Here is a 24,678-nt window from a genome sequence, read left to right on the forward strand (position 1 = left end):
CCATTCATGCAAATTTAGGTTGAAAAGTATTTGCAACGATGTTAATTTTGAATTTGACTCGTATCGAAAATTGTTTGACAAATTATTGAGTAGCTATGCATTTCAATTTGTGGATAACACTTGAGATATTATTGCTAATGTGTTGAATTTCACTGTTGAGGGTAATGTCTGTTTTTTGTTGAGAACGCGATTTTCTCAACAATTTCTCAACTTGAATATTACCCAAATCCTTTGAAAAAATGTTTGGAAAGTTGTTGAAATTTAGCATTTTTCAAACGTTTGTGTTTATTGGGTTGTACCATGGTGGCTCCCTCGTTTATGACTTGGTTGAAAAGTGCACTGAAAACAATATTGTCGTGAGGCCAAAGATTTCATGTCATCAAAATACGAATACAAATTGTGATTAGCAAAGAACACACATTTCTCAGATATAACGTTCTTTTCCTTGCCCAAAAGTCGATAAACTCTTCAATGAAGTCGATTTTTCCTTATAATTAAGTGATTCGAATTAAAAAGGGTATCATAACATGAAAGAAAAATTTATTGGAGTAAAGTCACCTTGACTTTAATAATTCAAAAAAAAAAAAATTTAATGTGTGAAATTGTCCATCTTGACTGTAAAGCAAAGGCAACGTTTTTCAACACTTTATTTTAAAGACATTTTTATACCCTCCACCATAGGATAGCAGTATATAACTTTGTCATTCCGTTTGTAACACATCGAAATATTGCTCTAAGACCCCATAAAGTATATATATATATATATATATATATATATATATATATATATATATATATATATATATATATATATATATATATATATATATATATATATATATATATATATATATATATATATATATATATATATATATATATATATATATATATATATATATATATATATATATATATATATATATATGAGCTGCACAGAAAAAACAGTGAATCCACCGGGAAAAAAAAAACTTTTGACTGGTTTTAGAAAATTTTTAAACCATCCAATATCATAAAAATATGTAAATATTTTTTGACAAATTCATAAATAAGTTTTTCACTTGCTAAAGAAAATTTTGGTGTTTTAAGGTAAAAATTGGAGTTCAAAATAGCAAGAATGTATTTAGTGACATACGAAGTTAATTATGGAAGCATTTGTAGTAAATTTTACAAATTTAAAGAAATAATGAACTATTTTGTGTGAAATACGAATTTAGTAAATATTTATGCTTAATTTGTGTATAATTTTTTACTGTTTTTTTTTATTAACCTACCGTTCGTAAAAAAATATTAGAGTAAAGGAATCTTTCTCCAAACATAAAATTTCCATGAACTAAAATAAAGTTAAATTGGCTTAAGGGAAATAGAGAATTCACTTTTTTTTTGTGTGTGAACCCTAAACATATCTTACAAGGATTATCATATACTGAAATCATTGATATGAGGTTGTTGTGCATGTCTTCGTTCTTTATACATATAAACAAATATTGGAATAATTCATCTAATTGATTTATATCACAATTGCATGTACGCCACAACAACCAAATTACGATGTTTGAACATTGGATTTATCAACAACATTTGTGAATGGTAGCCAAGTGCTGATATGTGCTGCGCTTCTGAAGAATAAAGAGTGTTTAAGTGCAACTGAATACAACTGAATCCAGGAACATCAAGTGTTTGTTGAGAGTGTTGAAACAAGTGTTGTAAGTTGTTTTGGGTCGATTGTTTAGATACTTTTGGATGTTGTATGTCTTGTGTGTTGTTGGTTTATTGTGTTGCAAGTGATGGTGTTGTACTATTATAAATAGCAGATAGTCAGTCCATTGTTACAGAGCTTATGTGAGGTGGATATTTCTAATTTCTTATGGTTCTATTGGAATACAACAATGATTCCTCAACGATCATAATGATGATGATGATTATGACAGACAAATGATGATGGTGATCATGCCACTTGTAGTGGACATCCACTTGCCACTTGGGCTTCTATCTACAACCTTATGCTTCCTGTCTGGCCAAACAACATTTGTGGTTTTTGATTTATGTCTCTTTATAAATTTGTATTGTATTGTTGTGATTGTTTTCTTCATCTTCCTGTGGATACTCCCGTCATTCCTATTGTGTTATGTTGCAAGAACCCAGAGAAGATTTTCTAAAAATGGGTCAAAGCAATTGACGACAATTATGTGATTAGTTAAACTTATATGGTTGTGTGTTGATTTATACAGATACAAACTTATGAAATTCCATAGATCTCCTTCTTTATGACCATATTGTCGATTCCAGATCATCCGATTATTAAGGAATTTTATCATTTCCTCAAGGGTAAGCTTCGATATGGTATCTATTGATCTATCTTTAAAATTTTAATTGCTTCACATTAGAAAGATTAATTAAACTTCCTAAGGCAAATTGGATACAGTGGTACAAAATAAAGAAAAAAGTGCAACCGAATCGGTCACGGATGGTTGACGATAATTAAAGATACCCCGTATAAATCGGTCTAGAAGTTGGATACCATGTTCGGGTTTTCCATCAAAACTTATTTAATTATAACAAGTAAGGAAAGTCTAAAGTCGGGCGGGGCCAACTATTTCATACGCTGCACCACTTTGTGGATGTACATTTGCGATACCATCTCAAATCCTTCTAATTTGTTGGGTTCTATATATAAAGGTTTATATTCCCAAAAGTTTTTAGACTTTTACAAAATCTCTTGGCTTAAAATTTAAATCGACTAATGCCCTGGGGCAAAGTTCACTGTTAGAAAAAAATATGAAACATTTTAAATCTACAGCAATTTGTATGCAAATTCGACTTATCGGTCGAAAGGTATGTATTAGAGGTATATGAAAATTTCATTTTGGATCATTTGTACAATGTTTGCACGTAGCCGGGCCGATTTCATAAGAAAACCACCTACCTACCTACCTACCCTACGCGTCAAAAGTGAGTCAACACTTTGACCACAACTCATTTATTATTGACTCACTTGGCGTACCGTTATATTCACCGTTTTTTTGCACGAAGTAATGCTAGAAAATGATTATTTATATTACCTTTAGTCATTCCTAATTGTTATTTGAAGTAAAAATATCGATTTAACAGAGAAATCGTATCAGAACCATGAGAATTGAAATCTCCTTAGAAACCAAGAAAATAATCATCGATTGAAGGGAAAATGGCAAATGATTGCGCGAAATTTCTAAAATTGTTGGAAGACACCACACAACTATAAAGAAAATTGTACACTGAAAAAAAGCATACTCGGTTCCAAAGATTTTGTCTTTACTTTAAAAAATTTGGTATTGATTCCGAGCCAAAGAAGCGAAGAATACAAGTAAGGATACTTTTAAGACACAATTCCCTTCTAAATTTAGGTTTTGTGTACTTGCTTCTAGGAAGCAAATTTTAATTTTTCGCTTTCTCAGCTTTTTTTCTTCATATGCTATCAAAGTCCTTTAAAAACGAGTTAACGGCAACTTTATTTTCCAAATTAGGACTCGACTTCTAGTAGAAATTATGCTATGTTTGAAGTAAAAAACTTCTTTAAAACAAAAGTTTTGAAAAACATGCCCTATATTTGAACGATTTTTTGCTTTGTAGTCAAGATGCAAAAAGACAACAAATTTAAAGACAATTTCATTAAATTTAAAGAATTTTTCTGAATTATTAAAGTCAAGTTGACCTTAGCCTATAAATTTTTTCTTTCATGTTAAAATACCCATTTTTAAGACAAATCACTTAATTATAAAGACAATACGACTTCATTGAAAAGTTTATCGACTCTTGGACAAGGAAAAAAACTTTATATTAGAGAAATGCGTCTTATATGCTAAACAAAATTGCATTCGTATTTTAAAGACATGAAATCTTTGACCTCACGACAATATTTTTTTCAGTGTAGATAAATTGGAAAACTACCATCAATTGGACAATTTCAAGCAGTTAGACCGACCAAAACGATTAAGTCAGAGGGATGCAAGACGAATTGTTTTCACAGTCAACACAAAAATTATGGCACAAGTGCGGTGGAGATTGCAAAAAGATCACAATGGAGACAGAGAAGACCGTAAACGCAACTACCGTAAGAAGAATTTAGCATAAAAGTGGGCATTTTTTTTTTTGACAAAATTTAAATAATATATAAAATTTTATTAATTCTTACTGTGTTCTCAACCTATTTGAAGCAAACAAAGATAAAATTACCCATTAAAAATATGAAAAAAGCGAGTTGTAAAAAATTGAATTTGAAAGAACTTCCTGTGTAGTTAAAATTCAGAACAGAGGATATTTTTGGAAGTGCTTTTAAAAGTTATGCCTTCAGAACAACTTTCAATTTTTTTTTTGCTGGGTTGCTATTTCTTAAAATTACTTGTGTTTTTCATGGTCTCTGGTTACAGTGAACACTAAACTGACAAATCATGCTTTCAAAAACCAATCTCTATAAACTATAACCTTCCATGTGCTGTTTTGTTTTTAATAGAAAACTCCATTGAGTATTAGAAGCAATAGAAAACTTGTTTTATTCAAAATCGAATAAAAGAAAAATTCCAATGGCCAATATTACCTAAGAAACCGTAATGGTGCAGAGCAAAATGTCATATGCCGACTAACCTCCTTCTCGTAAACCTTAACGCTTTGGAGAATTGAAATTGAAATTAAAAAGCATTGAAACAGTTGTTCAACTCAATAACTCCAGAACGGTTTACATTGCATATTTCATACAAACGGGGAAAAAATAAAACGAATACAAAATTGTTTAAAATAATATTTGTTATTTATTGCAGACAATCTCGTATTATTAAAATGATTTCTTTCACAATTACTACATCATTTATTTTATTCATAATTATTTTGAACAATGCGCGCATGACAATTGCAACCTTCCATCACTCGGGTAAGTGATTATGAAATGATTACATCCCAGCAAAAAAAGCGTCGCCAAAAAAGTAATGAAAATGTTCTTTTTGGATCCGGAAGTGGTGCAAAATTAACGCAGAAGCGATGAATTTAACATGGGCTTGTCATAGGACGGAAGTCATCCATTTCAACAGCCGTTGCACTGAATTTGCACCACTTTTTTAGGTGTGATCCAAATTCAATGTTTTGGATATAAAGTAAAAAATTCTGTGATATTTTGTCAAATAAATAATTTTTGTAATTTTTTGTAATTTTTTATTGATTCTAACGCTTGTCGGAAACGTTTAACCTTAAATATTTTCAAAAATTCAAAATTTTTTCAGATTGGATTTAGCATTTTTTTCGAAAAAATTTAAATGATTTGTATCATTTTATGAATTCTTACTCCGTTTTTAACGTATTTGAAACAAAAAAGTTAAAATTACCCATTAAAAGTGTGAAAAAAAAAACAAGTTATAAAAAATTGAATTAAAAGAACTTCCTGGGTAGTTAAAATAAAGAACATCATTGGGGTACATCTTCTAGAAGTGCTTTTAAAGTTGTGCCTTTGGAAGAACTTCCAATTTTTTTTGCTGGGATGTTTTGTTATTATAACAATTGGAATGAAATTGGAGTTTTTCATTGTTCTCGCAAATAAGCGGATCTGCGATATCTGAACTTTCTTTAAACTACAAATGAAACAGGTTCCACATCGGTGGAAGTGGTGATTTATATTTCGTTGGAAAACTTTTGGTGCTAGTTTTTCTGTGCATGGAGACCAATTTATAGGAACCATTTTTGTTTCAGTTCTAGAGGAGTTTCATAAAAGAAAACTCTTCATTCAGTGCAATAGTGTCCTTTCAAAACTATTCGCCGCAGAGGGAATATATACAGATCGGTTCAGTTCACTTCAGTACGTTTTCCGTATTGGGATTTATAAGAACCATTTTTGTTTGAATTTTAGAAGAATTTTAATTAATTTTAATACGATATGATTTGAAATTTAAATTTTAATCTCTACACGGACTAAAAAGACTGTTTTTCATATGTTTGGGTGTACAAATTGTATGTTTGGAACTCTAATCTTTTAACACAATATTTTTAAGTGCAAGCATACAATATTCATCATCTAGCAGAACATGTTTGGGACATATATATGTTACAGAAGCGATTTTACTTGGATCCAAAGATTTTGACCTTCACTTAAGGTTTTGATGTTGGTTCCGAGCCAAAGTTACGGCTTCTTCAAACTTTATACATTTGTTAGCTCATTTATCGAATTTCAATTTTCTTTCCGCGGTATATTAATAAAACTATTCACGTACAAACGAATAAAAGTTTAAAATTCCAAATTATAAAGGCAACTTCAAAGTCAAAAATGTTTTCTTATTTTCCAAGAAAACTTGAAACCAAAGATGCTAAATCCTCATCATATTCGGCATTCCTATTTAAGGACTTAAAGTACATGTGGATTTCCAATTTCAGCTAAATGGGATAGGTTAGGTTAGATTAAAGTGGCAGCCCGATTAAGTTTCAGGCTCATTTAGATTATTCAGTCCACATTTAACTAAAATTACATATTATTTACATATGGGCACTTCTAGTTTCAACCACTGAACCTTCTTTACACGCAAAAAAATAATTCTTTCCTCCCAAACGAAATTTTAGACAAACAAAGTTCGTTTCTCATTTGCTTTTCACTGCACGCTCACAAAAAAACGCTTCTGTAACATATACTCCCAAACATATTTTGCTTCAAGCATATACATTTTTGGCTATTGCCCAAACATTTATATGTTTGATCTCTTCCAATATATAATATGTTTGAAAGCATATTGGTCTAAACAATATATGTTTGGGTAGTCAATTTCCAAACATTTTGTATTTTTGCATCCAAATTCAATAATGTTGTCTTCCAAAAAACAATATGTTATTATGTGAACATATAATATGTTTGGAAGCATTTTGCACCCAAAAATATTATATGCTTAAAAAAAACAAACAATATTGTGCTCAAAATTTTATTTATTTATTTATATATTTACAATCATAATGAATTATGAAAATAAACAGGTAATATAGGTGCTAACAACATAGGTTTTCGACCTGAATGCTCAAAATTTTGTTTCTGTCCAATTGTATATTCCCCCACATCTTTCTCACTTCCACGAGATTTTTTAGTTCTTAGCACCTTTTTGTGTAATACAAACATTGTAGAAGAAATTATTCAATTGTATGATTTTTTTATTTTAATTTTACCTTTTGCCGGACGGGGATTCGAACAGCGGACCACACAGTTTGTAAGGATCAAAGAAGTAGCTGATCAATTGCCCAAGGAAAAATAAAATGTTAATTTTGTAATAACAAGCAACAACCACCAACTTAATTCAATATCGCTCCCTGTTAAATAGCGCTCCAAGCTACTAAACACATATATGTTTATAGGCTATTTCTAAATTAATATATGTTTGCATCCAAGCATATTATATTTAAAAACATTTTATGTCCCAAACATAATATGTTCTAACATATTAACATATATGTCCCAAACATGTTATGCTAGTTTATGAACATTATATGCTTGCACTCAAAAATATTGTGTTTAAAAATTTGTATTCCAAACATATAATGTTTATAGCCAAACATATGAAAAACAGTCTTTTTCATCCGTGTGTAAGGAAGTGTATTTGGAAGAAAAGTATATACTTTTTGTGATAAACGTTTATTCTTTTCCAGGATTTCATAAAGACGAACACAAAAAAAGCATTGTTTTCTTGCTAATTGTATTTTCCCTCACATCTTTCTCACATCCACGAGGTTTTTTATGTTGGTAAAGTAAAATCTGTACTCTAAAAAAACTAAGAAAGGAATTAAAGACACATTTGTAGCAAAATTTAGGAAATTTTAAATCATTTAATATTTCCCATAAATTATTTCTCATGAATTAAATAAATTTTCAGCTGTGATAATTTTTTCGTTTATTTTAATAACGTACACCAAATTATACAAGTAAAGGAAACTTTCTCATAGGGGGAAATTTTAACCGAAACATAATAATTTCCATGAACTAAATTTAATTTGGCTTTAGTGCTTCCTTTTTACAGTGAGAATATTTTCTATAGAAATAATATTTTGAGAAAATTTTCTAAAGAAATAAAATGTTAAGAAAATTTTCTATACACGCAAAAAACGTTTGGAAAACGTGTACCGAAAACGTTTTGCTTTTGTTAGAGTTTTTCGAATTGCTTCGAAAATTTTAAACTTTTATCACCAAAAAAATCGTTTGTTACAAAATTTTTATTTTTTCAATAAAAAAAGTTATTTTTGAAACAACAACACAGTCCATTTCGTTTATATCAAACACTGTTCTTTTCTGACTTTAGGTCTTTAATAAGACACATTTTACAGTCCAAAATTTAATATAGTACAATGTAATATTGAACATTTTTTCGGAATCTTCCGAACATATCTGGAATATAAGTAAAAAAAACAAACAAAAAAAAAACTTTGGTCGAAGCAGGGATCGAACCCACGACCCTTGGCATGCAAGTCGGACGTAGCAACCACTGCTCCACGGTGCCAAAATAAATGTTTGTTTCTGTCAAATAAATTTTGTTTATTCGGTTCGTGGGCGCCGCAAGCTATGCTATATAAATATAACTTATATGGATAATTATCTATTGATGACCATAACAGGTACATAGTTCAGTGGTTAGTGTGTTGGCTTACAAAGTGCAGGGTCCGCGGTTCGATTCTCGGTCAAGGCGAAAGGTAAAACAAATTTTAAAAATTTATAAAATCGTATAATTTCTTCTACATTGTTCGTATTACAGAAAAAGGTGCTAAGAACTTAAAAAACCTCGTAGAAGTGAGAAGGATGTGAGGGAAAATGCAATTAGCCAGAAAAAAGTGTTTTTATACCCTCCATCATAGGATGGGGGTATATTAACTTTATCATTCCGTTTGTAACACATCGAAATATTGCTCTAAGATCCCATAAAATATATATATTCTGGGTCGTGGTGAAATTCTGAGTTTGGCTTGTGTAGCCTTTAACAGAAGCATATTTCATCCGATCCGGTTGAAATTTGGTATATGATGTTGGTATATGGTCTCTAACAACCATGCAAAAATTGGTCCACATCTGTCCATAATTATATATAGCCCCCCATATAAACCGATCCCCAGATTTGGCTTGCGAAGCCTCAAAGAGAAGCAAATTGCATCCGATCCGGCTGAAATTTGGTACATGATGTTGGTATATGGTCTCTAACAATCATGCAAAAATTGGTCCACATCGGTCCATAATTATATATAGCCCCCATATAAACCGATCCCCAGATTTGGCTTGCGGAGCCTCAAAGAGAAGCAAATTTCATCCGATCCGGCTGAAATTTGGTACATGATGTTGTTATATGGTCTCTAACAACCATGCAAAAATTGGTCCACATCGGTCCATAATTATATATAGACCCCATATAAACCGATCTCCAGATTTGGCTTGCGAAGCCTCAAAGAGAAGCAAATTGCATCCGATCCGGCTGAAATTTGGTACATGGTATCGTTATATGGTCTCTAACAACCGTGCAGAAATTGGTCCACATCGGTCCATAATTATATATAGCGCCCATATAAACCGATCTCCAGATTTGGGTTGCGGAGCCTCAAAGAGAAGCAAATTTCATCCGAACCGCCTGAAATTTGGTACATGATATTGTTATATGGTCTCTAATAACCATGCAAAAATTGGTCCACATCGGTTCATAATTATATATAGCCCCCATATAAGCCGATCCCCAGATTTGGCTTGCGAATAGAAAATTTAGTTCAAATTTTATTCGGTTCATAATCATGGTTGCCACTCGAGCCAAAAATAATCTACCAAGATTTTATTTCTATAGAATATTTTGTCAAAAGTTTATTTCTATAGAAAATTTTGTTAAAATTTTATTTCTGTAGAAATTTTTGTCAAAATTTTCTTTCTATAGAAAATTTTGTCAAAATTTTTATTTCTATAGAAAATTTTGTAAAAATTTTATTTCTATAGAAAATTTTGTTAAAATTTCATTTCTGTAGAAAATTTTGTCAAAATTTTATGTCTACTTTGTCAAACTGAATTATATACGTATTGGATCGATCTTTTTTGATTTAATATATACCACGTATGGACTTACATACAATTTAGAAGATGGTGTTAGGAGTTTTTAAGATACCTTGCCATCGGCAAGCGTTACCGCAACTTAAGTAATTCGATTGTGGATGGCAGTGTTTAGAAAAAGTTTCTACGCAATCCATGATTCTTCGGCCTGGCCGAACTTACGGCCGTATATACTTGTTTTTAGTTAGTCTTTATGAAATTGTTTTTACATCCTGGAAAAGAATAAAAGTTTATCACAAAAAGTATATACTTTTCTTCCAAATACACTTCCTTTCAGCGAAAAGAATATGAGAAACGAACTTTGTTTGTCTAAAATTTCGTTTGGGAGGAAAGAATTATTTTTTGCGTGTAGAAATAAAATTTTGAGAAAATTTTCTATACAAAAAAAAAAAATCTTATTTTTGATTTTAGCTTAAAACCATGCACTAATCTACAAGTGTAGCTTAACCAACAGAGGAAAAGAATGTTTGTGAAATTTATTTGGGCAAAGCCAGATGGTTGGATGGACGCACGTTTCGGAATTACCACATTCCCCATCAGCATCCTCTACTTGCAGCAAAACTATCAACCAATTATAAGAATAAATTCAGGCAGTTCATTAAACCCAACACTTGAACCTTTCAAAAAAAGGTTTTACATGATAGCCGGCTTCTGCCGAAATAAATTCGTACAAACATATCTCTTTTCCTTTGGTTAAGCTACACTTGTAGTTTAGTCAATGCATGGTTTGAAGCTGAAACCAAGAACAAAAACAATGATTAAAGAACAAAACCAACAATAACAAAACAAAACGAACATAAAAAATGTTGAGAAAATTTTCTATACACACAAAAAATTTTTTTTCTGATTCAATCACGAAATTAATTGATCTAATTAATTTTTTAATTGAAATGTCTTCAATCACGAAAATGATAGTATCAATCACAGTTTTAATTGGACATAGAAAAATTCTTGATTAAAAAATTAATTGATTTCATTACCAAATATCAATTAATTTTTTAATTGATTCAATTAAAAATTTAATTGATGTTGATTGCAAAACTCAATTAATTTATTAATTAAAAAAAAGTAACTATTTTCAATTACATTCTGAATTGGCTTAGAATTTTTATTTAGATTAACAATTGATTGTTTGAAAAAAAATTAATTAAAAATTTAAAAAAAATGTTCATCGTTTTTTTAACTGACTTAGTCTTCCGAATTTGATTAAAAGTTAATTGCATCAATTAACTTTTTAATTAAAAATTTTAAAATTTTCAATCATTGACTTAATTAACTTAATGTTTCTATCTTGATTAAAAAGTTAATTGTACCAATTAATTTATTAATTGAAAAAAATTTCAACTTCAATTAACTTTTTAATTGGAAATATTTTAGTGATATTTTTTTCTGTGTAGAAATAAAATTTTGAGAAAATTTTCTATGGAAATAAAATTTTGACAACATTTTCTATAAAAATAAAACTTAAAAAAAATTATAGAAATTGACATTTGACATTTTCTATTGAAATAGAATTTTGACAACATTTTCTATATAAATGAGATTTTGACAAAATTTTCTTTATAAGTTAAATTTTGACAAAATTTTCTATAGAAATAAAATTTTGTCAAAATTTTAATTTTCTTGTTAGCTCATGCTATTAAAATCCATTGTGAGTAAGTTCTCCCTTTTTGTAGAAGTAGTAACTTTTCATTGTTGGTGCTAGCTAAAATCATTATAACATTTAACATTCGAAACATTTACAATTCTAAGGATATTTATACATACTAACACTTGTTGCTAATAGAAGAGATCAAAATATATAATATTGCAAATACTGAAATAAACTTCTTAATTAAAATAATAAACTATTACTTTCGAAGAAAAAAACAATTTCATACTAACTGCAAAAATTTGATAAAAAAAAACTTCAAAATACGATTTTTTAAATTTGGTTTACTTTTAATAAAATGTTCATCAAATGTTGGTAGATTATTTTTGGCACAAGTGGTAACAGTGTAAGAGACTCGTTCGCCACCTATGGTATAACAGTGAATTTGTTAGCCTAGGTGGGCCTGCAACAACAAACAGATATAATACACACAACTCAACTCTAGATAGAGAAATGTTTTCAGTAATTTGCCAATTTGCCCCAAATTGTTATAAATAAATTATTATTTTGAAATATGAGCTAATTTTCAAAAATTCTAATAACATACATATCTAACCTCCATTCCTCCACACACCAATATTTTCGCCATTGAATTTTACTATAATCAAAACTACTATTACTAGACGACGGCAGACATCCATAAAATGCTTAAAGGGGTTATACACTTTCATATGCCAAAGGTCAGTGTTATCTTCACAAAATACATCCATGAAGAATTCGTATCAGCCCAATCGAAATTACCAATAAATCAAGGTAAACGCCAACAAAACGAATCAATGGTTGCTGACCGATAGGAAAAATATGTTGGTTTCAAAGAAATGGAATTTTGTACGTGGACTCAGAGTACAAAAAGTACTTTCTAACATTAGCCATTGACCGCCGTCTCTGTGTGTCTATCTGTCTGTCTGTCTTCATCAGTTGTGGACAGCCGCTGAAATTTCAACCTCATCCACATTCGCATCAAGCACTGCCAGTAGGACAATTTAAACGGTGGGTCAATCAAGCAAATTCCTATATTCTCACGGACAGACTTCTTTTGTTGCATTGTGTTTTCTTGATTATTGGTTGTAGCTGTGCTATGGCGCAATGTTGAGTCTAGTCGCCAATGTCCAATGAATTAACCACAAACAATGAAAAGACCCCGGTGAGAGATCCAAAAATATTTGGCACACTCATCAATCTTATTTTTCCACCTACTTTTTTGTGTTTTTATTTTTAAAAGTTTTTGTGTTCATCGAACTTAAAAAGTTTCGCAAAGTCACATATGGGAATTGGAAAAATTTTTTGTTTGGTGCAACCCTAGGATTAAAGTAATAACATGAACTTGAGAGAGATTCTAAGACAATCCATGGAATTAAGGTTTCCACCATTTTAGAGTGAGAGATAATGCGAGCGAGGATGCATAATTACAAATATAATTTTCGAGAAATATGCCATCCAGAAAAATAGATCCATGGTTTGTATTATTGATTGCAATCAAAATGAAAACAGCGACGTTTCGTCATTTCGACTATTGTAAAATTTTAATTGAATTGTAACAAATTTTCAATTAAAAATTTAATTGCTTCAACAATTTTTTTTTAATTAAAACAAAACTTAAACGCAGAAATTAGTAGCATCAATTAAATTTTTAATTGGATCAAATAATTTTGTAATTGACGTTAGGGTAGATTAGGTGGCAACCCGATGTATCAGGCTCAGACTATTCAGTCCATTGTGATACCACACATTGAGTTCTGCCCAATTCCATGTTAAGTTCAATGACAAGGAACCTCCTTTTTATAAACGAGTCTGAACGTCGTTCCACAATCCAGTGAAACCACTTACACCGAAACAAAAGTTTACTATTTTTTATGAAAAATAAACTAACCCATATTAAGAATGACCATGATTTGGCGCCAAAATTTTTTTTCATCTAGATAAGTTCATGATTTTCTTATAAATTAGTTCATGTATTGCATCGTATTTTAGTTCATTATTACTGTGCTGTGGGAAGAATATACTTAAACTCATTCAAAATATTCCTGCTATCCGGAAAAATGAACAATTTTTTGGGAAACCTGTATTAAGAAATTGGTTTTAAATAAACTGTTTGTCAGTATAATCTTCAAAAAAGTGGAGAAATTGAGGAATCAAATGTACAACAAGCCTTTATACAACTAAGAAATTTTCTATAACCACCAGTATTTTATTTCAAAAAATTATTATTATATTACACAAAACTATGGCTTATGATAAACAATAAAGGAAATATTTTTATTTGTACGTTGGATGCAGTTACTTGTCGGTAGTTAATATTTACTTCTTCAAAAGTGTAATACTCTATGTTATTAGGACTAAACTAATTATTTTTAAATTCCATGTTTTCTACCCATATGAAAGAAATATGTGGCATAAGTTGCTATATTCATTGAATTGTTGTCAAATTTCATCGATTTTGGTTAACTTTTTTTGGGCGGATTTGTCTTATAAGCATCTGAAATTGCAAAGTTATACAAAATATAAGAAAAATATTATAAAATTATATTGTTCATATTGATTTTTAACTTACGGTTTTCAAGAGTATTTCCTAGAGCCAATAAGGATATCAGCTTAGTTAGCATTAAACAGTAAGAATATTCAAAAAAAAATTACCTGTCTACCTGCAAGTGAAAATAATTATTTTTAATAAATTGAAATTTTGGTTTTATTAAAAACGGACAAAATACCGTTTATAAAAAAACTTGCCACATTGAAAAATCCATCCAGTAGATACACGCAAAGAAAAAAAACGTTTGGAAAACGTGTACCGAAAACGTTTTTCTTTTGTTAGAGTTTTTTGAATTACTTCGAAAATTTTAAACTTTTATCACCAAAAAAAATCGTTTTTTACAAAATTTTTATTTTTTCAATAAAAAAAGTTATTTTTGAAACAATAACACAGTCCATTTCTTTTATATCAAACACTGTTCTTTTCTGACTTTAGGTCTTTAATAAGACACATTTTACAATTCAAAATTTAATATAGTACAATGTAATGTTGAACATTTTTTCGGAATCTTCCGAACATATCTGGAATATATGTAAAAAAAAAAAAACAAAAAAAAAAAAAAAACTTTAGTCGAAGCAGGGATCGAACCCACGACCCTTGGCATGCAAGTCGGACGTAGCAACCACTGCACCACGGTGCCAAACTAAATGTTTGTTTCTGTGAAATAAACTTTGTTTATTCGGTTCGTGGGCGCCGCAAGCTATGCTATATAAATATAACTTATATGGATAATTATCTATTGATGACCATAACAGGTACATAGCTCAGTGGTTAGTGTGTTGGCTTACAAAGTGCATGGTCCGCGGTTCGATTCTCCGTCCAGGCGAAAGGTAAAAAAATTTTAAAAATTTATAAAATCGTATAATTTCTTCTACATTGTTGGTATTACAGGAAAAGGTGTTAAGAACTAAAAACACTCGTTGATGTGAGAAAGATGTGAGGGAAAATGCAATTAGCAAGAAAACAATGTTTGTTTTTTAGTTTGTTTTTATGAAATTGTTTTTACATCCTGGAAAAGAATAAACGTTTATCACAAAAAGTATATACTTTTCTTCCAAATAAACTTCCTTACAGCGAAAAGCAAATGAGAAACGAACTTTGTTTGTCTAAAATTTCGTTTGGGAGGAAAGAATTATTTTTTTGCGTGTACATTATTGGAATCATATACATGGAATGGGACGTTTTTGAAATTATTCTCAGAATATATTTGAAAAAAAAAAATATTATAAAATTAGACATAATTTCCACTTGTCACACCCAGAAAAAAGTGACCCCTTCTTTAAGTTAAAATGAACTCATTGTGAAGAAAGTTGAACTTCGTATAGCGCCAAAGACATTTTTATTTGTTTGAACGATGTGATTTTCGTAGAAATTAGGAATAATGCATTCCATATATTAGTTAACATTTTCCTATATTTATATACCACTATACTACAGAATGAAAAAATTTAACTAATTTGAATTCATATATGGAATGATTTTATTGAAATTTTTTCATTCATTCCGACAAATCTTACACATTTGTGGTAAAACTTTTACTTCATAATTAGAACTGCTTACCTTCGTTTTTAAATACAATTTTATTTATTTCTATAAGCAATTTTATCTTCAATAAAAGACATGTTTTATTAATATATTGAATATATTTATTAAGAATCAACAGCATCGAATCTCTTTGAAATATTAATTTATTATTCCACTATTTCCAATTTCCGTGTGATATTATCAACTGTAAAACGCACTTTTTCTTCTTCTTGTACTTTTCACTTTTAATAAGTTGCTGCCTAACCATTTTGTCCTCCTTTTACAATTTCAATACCTACAAATATAAAAAATCATAAAACATTTTTGTTGCAAAAGGTTAGCGTCACTGAATATTACCTGATAATTGAAGATTCCAAAATGAAGACAAATGAAAGGGTTGTTATTCTGCTGGTGTTTTCTTTCTTTATACACTATCACGAACATTGATAGATTTATTTAAAAAAACGAAAATTTTTCTCACTAATTTAAAATAACAAATATTTTATATATTTTATTTGTTATTTATTATATTATTTTACCATATTATTTTTTAACAATCTCTCCGCATACCAAAACAACGCGATTCCAACTAAAAAAACAACCGACGCGCAAATATATCGATTACACCCACGCGCAAACACATCGATTACGATGACAGGTATCGATTACAGGTAGACAATAGAAATGTAGGAAAATTTCCTATATTCTAACAAGTGTGTTTCCTTAAGTTTTGAAAGGATTGCATACTTCTTAGTACGAATGAACTAAAATATTTTTCTATGCCAAGTGTTGTTCGTACGTATGAAAAACTTTCTATTATAAAGGAAGTCGCAATTATCATTTTATAAGAAATTTTACTAATTTTGAGGAAACTTGGTTTTAGTTCGGTTTTTGTTTATTTTTACGAATGCTTTGTTATCGGTGAATAAAATTTTCTTTTTCAGTAGTAAATTCTTATACCCAGCGAAGAAAATAGTATGAGTAAAATTCCATGCCTTATTCTAGTTAATGAACTAATCCTAACTACTTACAGTTTAGGATTTTTTTACTGAAACGAGTAAATTTTATTATTTTTCACAAAAATTTACCTTAATGGAAATAAAATGGATAAACTATATTGATGAAAATTTTTTCCTTTAGTTTCGAAGGCACTTTTTTCTGGGTGCAGTATAGCATTTAGTATTTAAGGAGGAGGAGGATATTAAGTTCGAGTTTAGAGGCTAAAATCGCAATTTTCATGATAAGTTTTCTTTAATAATCCTTTATAGTTAATAATCTTTATAAAAACTTGGCTTGGGCTATTCTCCATCAAGTTATATTTAAATTTGTATCGAATAAGTATAATTTTATACTTTTCTTAGTGATTTATTTTTAATTTTAGCAGCTAAACTCGAACTTAGTACTCACCTGTATGAATTGCTGTAACATAAAAAATATTGATTTAAAAAAATGGTTGCATCTCCAACCTGTGATCCATATGTAGAATAAATATAGATATTTCTTCGACTTTTAATAAGATATTTCTTCGACCTGTGGAAATGTATATTCAATTCTCAGAAATCTGTGGACTACCCAGCAATTGACACCTCTTGTACAACTCCAGGACAGGCATCCATAAGTGGACTGTAACAGCGTTAAGTGAAATCTCTGAGAAAAGTAAAATTGTATCCAGAGAGTAAACCTAGAAATGAAAATACAGAAAAGAACAAGGTTTCAGAATTTAGGTGGACAAATTTATTCAGCAGAGATCTTAGCTTCTTACCGCTTACAATGAATATAGCTATTGAACTAGCTTCAACACTTCTGCATATTAGAATACTGTTAGTTAGTATATGTTAAAAAAGCGATTTTTTTGAGGGTGTAGCATTTACCCTCAAAAAAAATCGCTTTTTTAACATATGTTCCAAACACATTTTGCAGGAAGCACATATATTATTGGATACTGCCGAAACATTAATATGTTTGTTTTATGTGAACATATTATATGCTTGGAAGAATTTTTCCCATAGAAGATTGTGCTCATTCCCTAACATGATTTTCACTTCCACGAAATTTTTTAGTTCTTGGCACCTTTTTCTGTAATACAAATAATGTTGAAGAAATTATTCAATTTTATAAATTTTTTAAGTTTTACCTTACTCCTGCACGCTCACAAAAAATCGCTTCTGTAACATATACTCCCAAACATATTTTGCTTCAAGCATATACATTTTTGGGTATTGCCCAAACATTTATATGTTTGATCTCTTCCAATATATAATATGTTTGAAAGCATATTAGTCTAAACAATATATGTTTGGGTAGTCTAAGTTTCAAACATTTTGTATTTTTGCATCCAAATTCAATAATGTTGTCTTCCAAAAAACAGTATGTTATTATGTGAACATATAATATGTTTGGAAGCATTTTGCACCCAAAAATATTATATGCTTAAAAAAATTCTCCCAAACAATATTGTGCTCAAAATTTTATTTATTTATTTATATATTTACAATCATAACGAATTATGAAAATAAACAGGTAATATAGGTGCTAACAACATAGGTTTTCGACCTGAATGCTCAAAATTTTGTTTCTGCCCAATTGTATATTCCCCAACATCTTTCTCACTTCCACGAGATTTTTTAGTTCTTAGCATCTTTTTCTGTAATACAAACATTGTAGAAGAAATTATTCAATTGTATGATTTTTTTTTATTTTAATTTTACCTTTTGCCGGACGGGGATTCGAACAGCGGACCACACAGTTTGTAAGGATCAAAGAAGTAGCTGATCAATTGCCCAAGGAAAAATAAAATGTTAATTTTGTAATAACAAGCAACAACCACCAACTTAATTCAATATCGCTTCCTGTTAAATAGCGCTCCAAGCTACTAAACACATATATGTTTATAGGCTATTTCTAAATTAATACATGTTTGCATCCAAACATTTTATATTTACAAACATTTTATGTCCCAAACATAATATGTTCTAACATATTAACATATATGTCCCAAACATGTTATGCTAGTTTATGAACATTATATGCTTGCACTCAAAAATATTGTGTTTAAAAATTTGTGTTCCAAACATATAATGTTTATAGCCAAACATATGAAAAACAGCCTTTTTCATCCGTGTGGACGGAGAATAGAACCGAGGACCATACAGTTTGTAAGCCATCACACTATCTACTGGGCTACGTAGCTGTTATGGCCATCAATAGACAATTATCGTTATAAGTTATATTTATGTATCATAGTTTGCAGCGCCCACGAGCCCATGCAAACATAACATTATTTAACAGAAACATACATGTGTTGGCAACGTGGAGCAGTGGTTAGCATGTCTGCCGTGCATGCAAAAGGTCGTGGGTTCAATCCTTGCTCCAACCGAACACCAATTGTTTTTATACCCTCCACCATAGGATGGGGGGTATATTAACTTTGTCATTCCGTTTGTAACACATCGAAATATTGCTCTAAGACCCCATAAAGTATATATATTCTGGGTCGTGGTGAAATTCTGAGTCGATCTGAGCATGTCCGTCCGTCCGTCCGTCCGTCTGTTGAAATCACGCTAACTTCCGAACGAAACAAGCTATCGACTTGAAACTTGGCACAAGTAGTTGTTATTGATGTAGGTCGGATGGTATTGCAAATGGGTCCACTTTTACGTATAGTCCCCATATAAACGGACCCCCAAATTTGGCCTCTAAGAGAAGCAAATTTCATCCGATGCGGCTGAAATTTGGTACATGGTGTCAGTATATGGTCTCTAACAACCATGCAAAAATTGGTCCACATCGGTCCATAATTATATATAGCCCCCATATAAACCGATCCCCCGATTTGGCTTGCAGAGCCTCTAAGAGAAACAATTTTCATCCGATCCGGCTGAAATTTGGTGCATGGTGTTAGTATATGGTCTCTAACAACCATGCAAAAATTGATCCATATCGGTCCATAATTATATATAGCCCCCATATAAACCGATCCCCCGATTTGGCTTGCGGAGCCTCTAAGAAAAGCAAATTTCATCCGATCCGGCTGAAATTTGGTACATGATGTTAGTATATGGTCTCTAACAACCACGCAAAAATTGGTCCACATCGGTCCATAATTATATATAGCCCCCATATAAACCGATCACAAGATTTGACCTCCGGAGCCTCTTGGAAGACCAAAATTTATCTGATTCAGTTGAAATTTGGTACGTGATGCTAATATATGGCCTCAAACACCCATGCAAAAATTGTTCGATATCGGTCCATAATTATATATAGGCCCCATATAAACCGATCCCCAGATTTGACCTCCGGAGCACATTGGAAGAGCAAACTTATTCCCATTCGGTTGAAGTTTGGTACGTGATGTTAGTATAGGGTATCCAACAACCATGCAGGAATTGGTTCCTATCAGTCCATAATAATATATAGCTCCCATATAAACCGATCTCCAGATTTGACCTCCGGTGCCGTTTGGAGAAACAAAATTCATCCGATCTGGTTGAAATTTGGTACGTGGTGGTAGTATATGATATTTAACAACCATGTGAGTTGAAATTTGTGGATGACAGTCTTTCGTAGAAGTTTCTACGCAATCCATGGTGGAGGGTACATAAGATTCGGCCTGGCCGAACTTACGGACGTATCTACTTGTTTTTTTTTTTTTTTTAATGTACACATTGATATTTATACTATATTAAATTTTTATAATGAAACTTCGAAATGTGGTTTATTAAAGATTTACAGTCAGAAACAGTGCTTAATATAAACGAAATAGAGTGAGTTTTTTGATAAAATATTATTTTTTATTGCAAAAATAACAAGTTTGTAACAAAAAACTGTTTTTGATATAAAAGGTTGAAATTTTGGAAGGAATTCAAAAACTCTAATAAAAGAAGAACGTGGAGTCGAGTATAAACATACATAAATAATGTAATAATATACACATAAATTTATTTAGACGTGAACAGTTTTTACTAGCATTTAATACCATTCTAAATGCATTTAAAACTTATCGTGTTTTGTACTTAATTTCATTTTTACCATTAAGGCCGGTATTAAGTTGGCATTATCGCTCTAAAATGACCATGTTTTGCATATTACTTTTCTTTCATAATTCATTTTTAAGAAAATAAACTTTTACAATTGTTTTAGCTGCAAAACTCGAACTTAATGCCCGCTTTTATATTTGAAGGTGTCCTTCAACTCCTCTTGGACTACTTATTAATAAAGATGAACTAAACTTTTTTTATACATTTTACTGTTTAATTTTTCACTATTTCCTTCTTTTTTCATTTTACTGTCCCAACTCTAAAACGAGTATAGTGCCCTTTCGTTATTTTTATGATGATCCCTTTGTAATTTGTGTATATTTTCCACCATTTTTATACCCTCCACCATAGGATGGGGGTATATTAACTTTGTCATTCCGTTTGTAACACATCGAAATATTGCTCTAAGACCCCATAAAGTATATATATTCTGGGTCGTGGTGAAATTCTGAGTCGATCTAAGCATGTCCGTCCGTCCGTCCGTCTGTCCGTCTGTCCGGCTGTCCGTCCGTCTGTGGAAATCACGCTAACTTCCGAACGAAACTAGCTATCGACTTGAAACTTGGCACAAGTAGTTGTTATTGATGTAGGTCGGATGGTATTGAAAATGGGCCATATCGGCCCACGTTTACGTATAGCCCCCATATAAACCGATCCCCAAATTTGGCTTGCGGAGCCTTCCGGAGCAGCAAAATTCATCCGATCCGGTTGAAATTTGGAACGTGGTCTAAGTATACGATCCCTACCAACCATGCAAAAATTGGTCCATATCGGTCCATAATTATATATAGCCCCCATATAAACCGATTCCCAGATTTGACCTCCGGAGCCTCTTGGAGGGGCAAAATTCATCCGATCCGGTTGAAATTTGGTACCTGATGTTAGTATACGGTCTCTAACAAGCATGCAAAAATTGGTCCATATCGGTCCATAATTATATATAGCTCCCATATAAACCGATCCCCAGGTTTGAACTCGGGAGCCTCTTGGATGAGCAAAATTCATCCGATCCAATTGAAATTTAGTACGCGGTGTTAGTATATGGTCTCTAACAACCATGCAAAAATTGGTCCATATCGGTCCATAATTATATATAGCTCCCATATAAACCGATCCCCAGATTTGACCTCCGGAGCCTCTTGGAGGAGCAAAAGTCATCCGATGCGGTTGAAATTTGGTACATTTCGTTAGTATATGGCCTCTAACAGCCATGTAAAAATTGTCAAATTTTATTACTATAGAAAGTTTTGTCAAAATTTCATTTCTATAGAAAGTTTTGTAAAAAGTTTATTTCTATAGCAATGTTTGTCAACATTTTATTACCATAGAAAATTTTGTCAAAATTTTATTTCTATAGAAAATTTTGTAAAAAATTTATTTCTGTAGAAAATTTTGTCAACATTTTATTTCTATAGACAATTTTGTCAACATTTTATTTCTATAGAACATTTTGTCAACATTTTATTTCTATAGAAAATTTTGTCAACATTTTATTTCTATAGAAAATTTTTTCAAAATTTTATTGCTATAGAAAATGTTGTCAACATTTTACTTCCATAGAAAATTTTGTCAACATTTCATTTCTATAGAAAATTTTGTCAAGTTTTTATTTCTATAGAAAATTTTGTCAACATTTTATTTCTATAGAAAATTTTGTCAAACTGAATTATATACGTACTTAATCGGCCTTTTTTTGTTTAATATATACCCCTTATGGACTAACTTACAATTTAGAAGACAGTGTTAAAAAGTTTTACGATACCTTGCCATCGGCAAGTGTTATCGCAACCCAAGTAATTCGATTGTGGATGACAGCCTTTAGTAGAAGTTCCTACGAAATCCATGGTGGAGGGTACATAAGATTCGGCCTGGCCGAACTTACGGCCGTATATACTTGTTGTATCTAATGCCTCCATTAAAAGTATTTGTATCTAGAAATGCAAACCTTTATATAGCTCCCAGCAAATTTGAAGTAGTTGAGATGGTAACACAAATGTTTGTCTACATAGTGGTGAAGGGTATAATAGAGTCGGCTCCGCCCGACTTTAGACTTTACTTACTTGTTTTATTTATACTTATTTTAATTATAATTGTATTATTAACAATACTATAAAAATCTTACCATGTTACTCCAGTACTATAATTTTTTATAAATACCATTCAATAAATAAATGAAATAAAATTAAATAAAAATGAAAAAATGCCAAACATTTTTGAACCAAAGATACTAAATCCATACTAAAATCCATAACATAGTCTATATTTGAAGAGTTTTTATATTAAATGTGGTGATTAAACATTTCAGTTCATTTAAGGACGATTTCTTTAAATCAAAAATGTGTTTCTTTGCTTTAAGTAGAATTTGCCTCAGTTCAAAGACATGCGGTTTTAACGGAGAGACGCATATTTCCAAAATTTGTGTCCTTAGTTTAATAAAAAGATTTGACGCAAAGTTTATAAATTTTACTTTAATTAAAACCTCATTATTTTATTGTAAATCCTAAAATTTAGGTTGCATAATCTTTAATATCATGTAAATATTTTTTTTTCAGTGTAGGTCTAAAATGACACCAAACTTTATGTTTAAAACATTAATGGACTCATCCTAAAGGATATCAATATCAATGGGTAATTTATAGTGATTCATCAGCTTCGATATTTGTCTTTCCTCAATTTTACCCTTTCGTGGAAATTTTTTCCTGTAATTTTCAGCCTAAATAAAGCCGTTTTCACTAAAAATGGTAGATGATAAATAACCGCACCTTATCATCATCCTCATCTGGATGAAACAACAAAAAGAATTATCCATTGTGTTGCCACACCACATACCTTCAAATAAATGGAGCCCAACTTTAGCTTTCCCACAACATAGCAACACAACACAAATGAAATGAACCCAGTAACCAAGTGACCACCTTTATATTGGACTAACGACAAAAATATGTTAGTCCAAAGACCTATATAAAGACAAACAGAAAATGCCATGGCACCCTCTGTGTTATGAACAATGTTGCGTAGGCCATAAATGCAACACAAAGTGCCTACTTTCAATGACCATTTGAGCCTGTGGCCATTGTTGTTTTGGGGCAACTCCTTTTTGTCTAATGTCCAAGGAACTGGCAGATCACTTCTATTTTTGCATATGCAACACATGTTTTCTTACCGTAACCCATTATGAGGCACATCCATGTGTGGCTTACTTAAATTTTGCTGGCTCTATTGGCACTCCATTCAATCCCATCCTAAATGCTAGCATCACACAACATTGAAGCTACACTGAGTTTTACAACAAAAAGAGTCGAACAAAAGTTATCGGTGACATCTATGGCCATAAGTCTTGACCCTCATGATTATTGAACCGAAATAGGAGAAACCACAATGTAACACATGTTCATTTTCCATGTTGGTTTAATCTAAAGGCTATTTTCTCCCCTTTCTTGTTGTTTAAGTTTCACCATCATAAATTCTGGGATATTGTTCGTTTGATGATTTATAATTAAAACAGGAAACATTTATTATATTTTTCCATGTAACAGGAGGAGAATAGAGTGATCAGGGTATGGACTTTAAAAATTGCAGAGAGCCTTAATAAAATGAAAATCATGAAATACCCAAAGGCGATAAATAAGGAATTGACAATTATTTGTCGAAAATAGCATTTATGGTCATCTTTTTGTTACTTTGTCAAATTGGCCAACATATACGAAGTTGACTGGAAAACAAGTTATAGCTTTATGTCGTATTTAGCCATTTATGTTACAAGTACTATATTGTCCTAAATGTCTTAATTTTATTATATACCAGCTTATATGGAAATGCGAAACAAAAGACTTAAGACATGAACTCTAATATTTCATTATTCCTCATTTTG

At 30.9% G+C, this 24,678-nt stretch overlaps 1 protein-coding gene across 1 annotated transcript in view; it reads left to right on the forward strand.

Moving 5' to 3' along the window:
* The first annotated feature begins 4,672 nt into the window (after nt 1-4,672).
* LOC142238601 (uncharacterized) overlaps nt 4,673-24,678 on the forward strand; it is a 67,561-nt gene continuing 47,555 nt past the window's right edge. The window contains exon 1 of the mRNA XM_075310294.1: nt 4,673-4,903. Coding sequence (XP_075166409.1) covers nt 4,813-4,903 — 91 coding nt within the window. The 5' untranslated portion in view covers nt 4,673-4,812. The remainder of the gene's footprint in view (nt 4,904-24,678) is intronic.

This window comes from Haematobia irritans, chromosome 5 (assembly GCF_050003625.1).
Source record: "Haematobia irritans isolate KBUSLIRL chromosome 5, ASM5000362v1, whole genome shotgun sequence".
Taxonomy (NCBI): Eukaryota; Metazoa; Arthropoda; class Insecta; order Diptera; family Muscidae; genus Haematobia; species Haematobia irritans.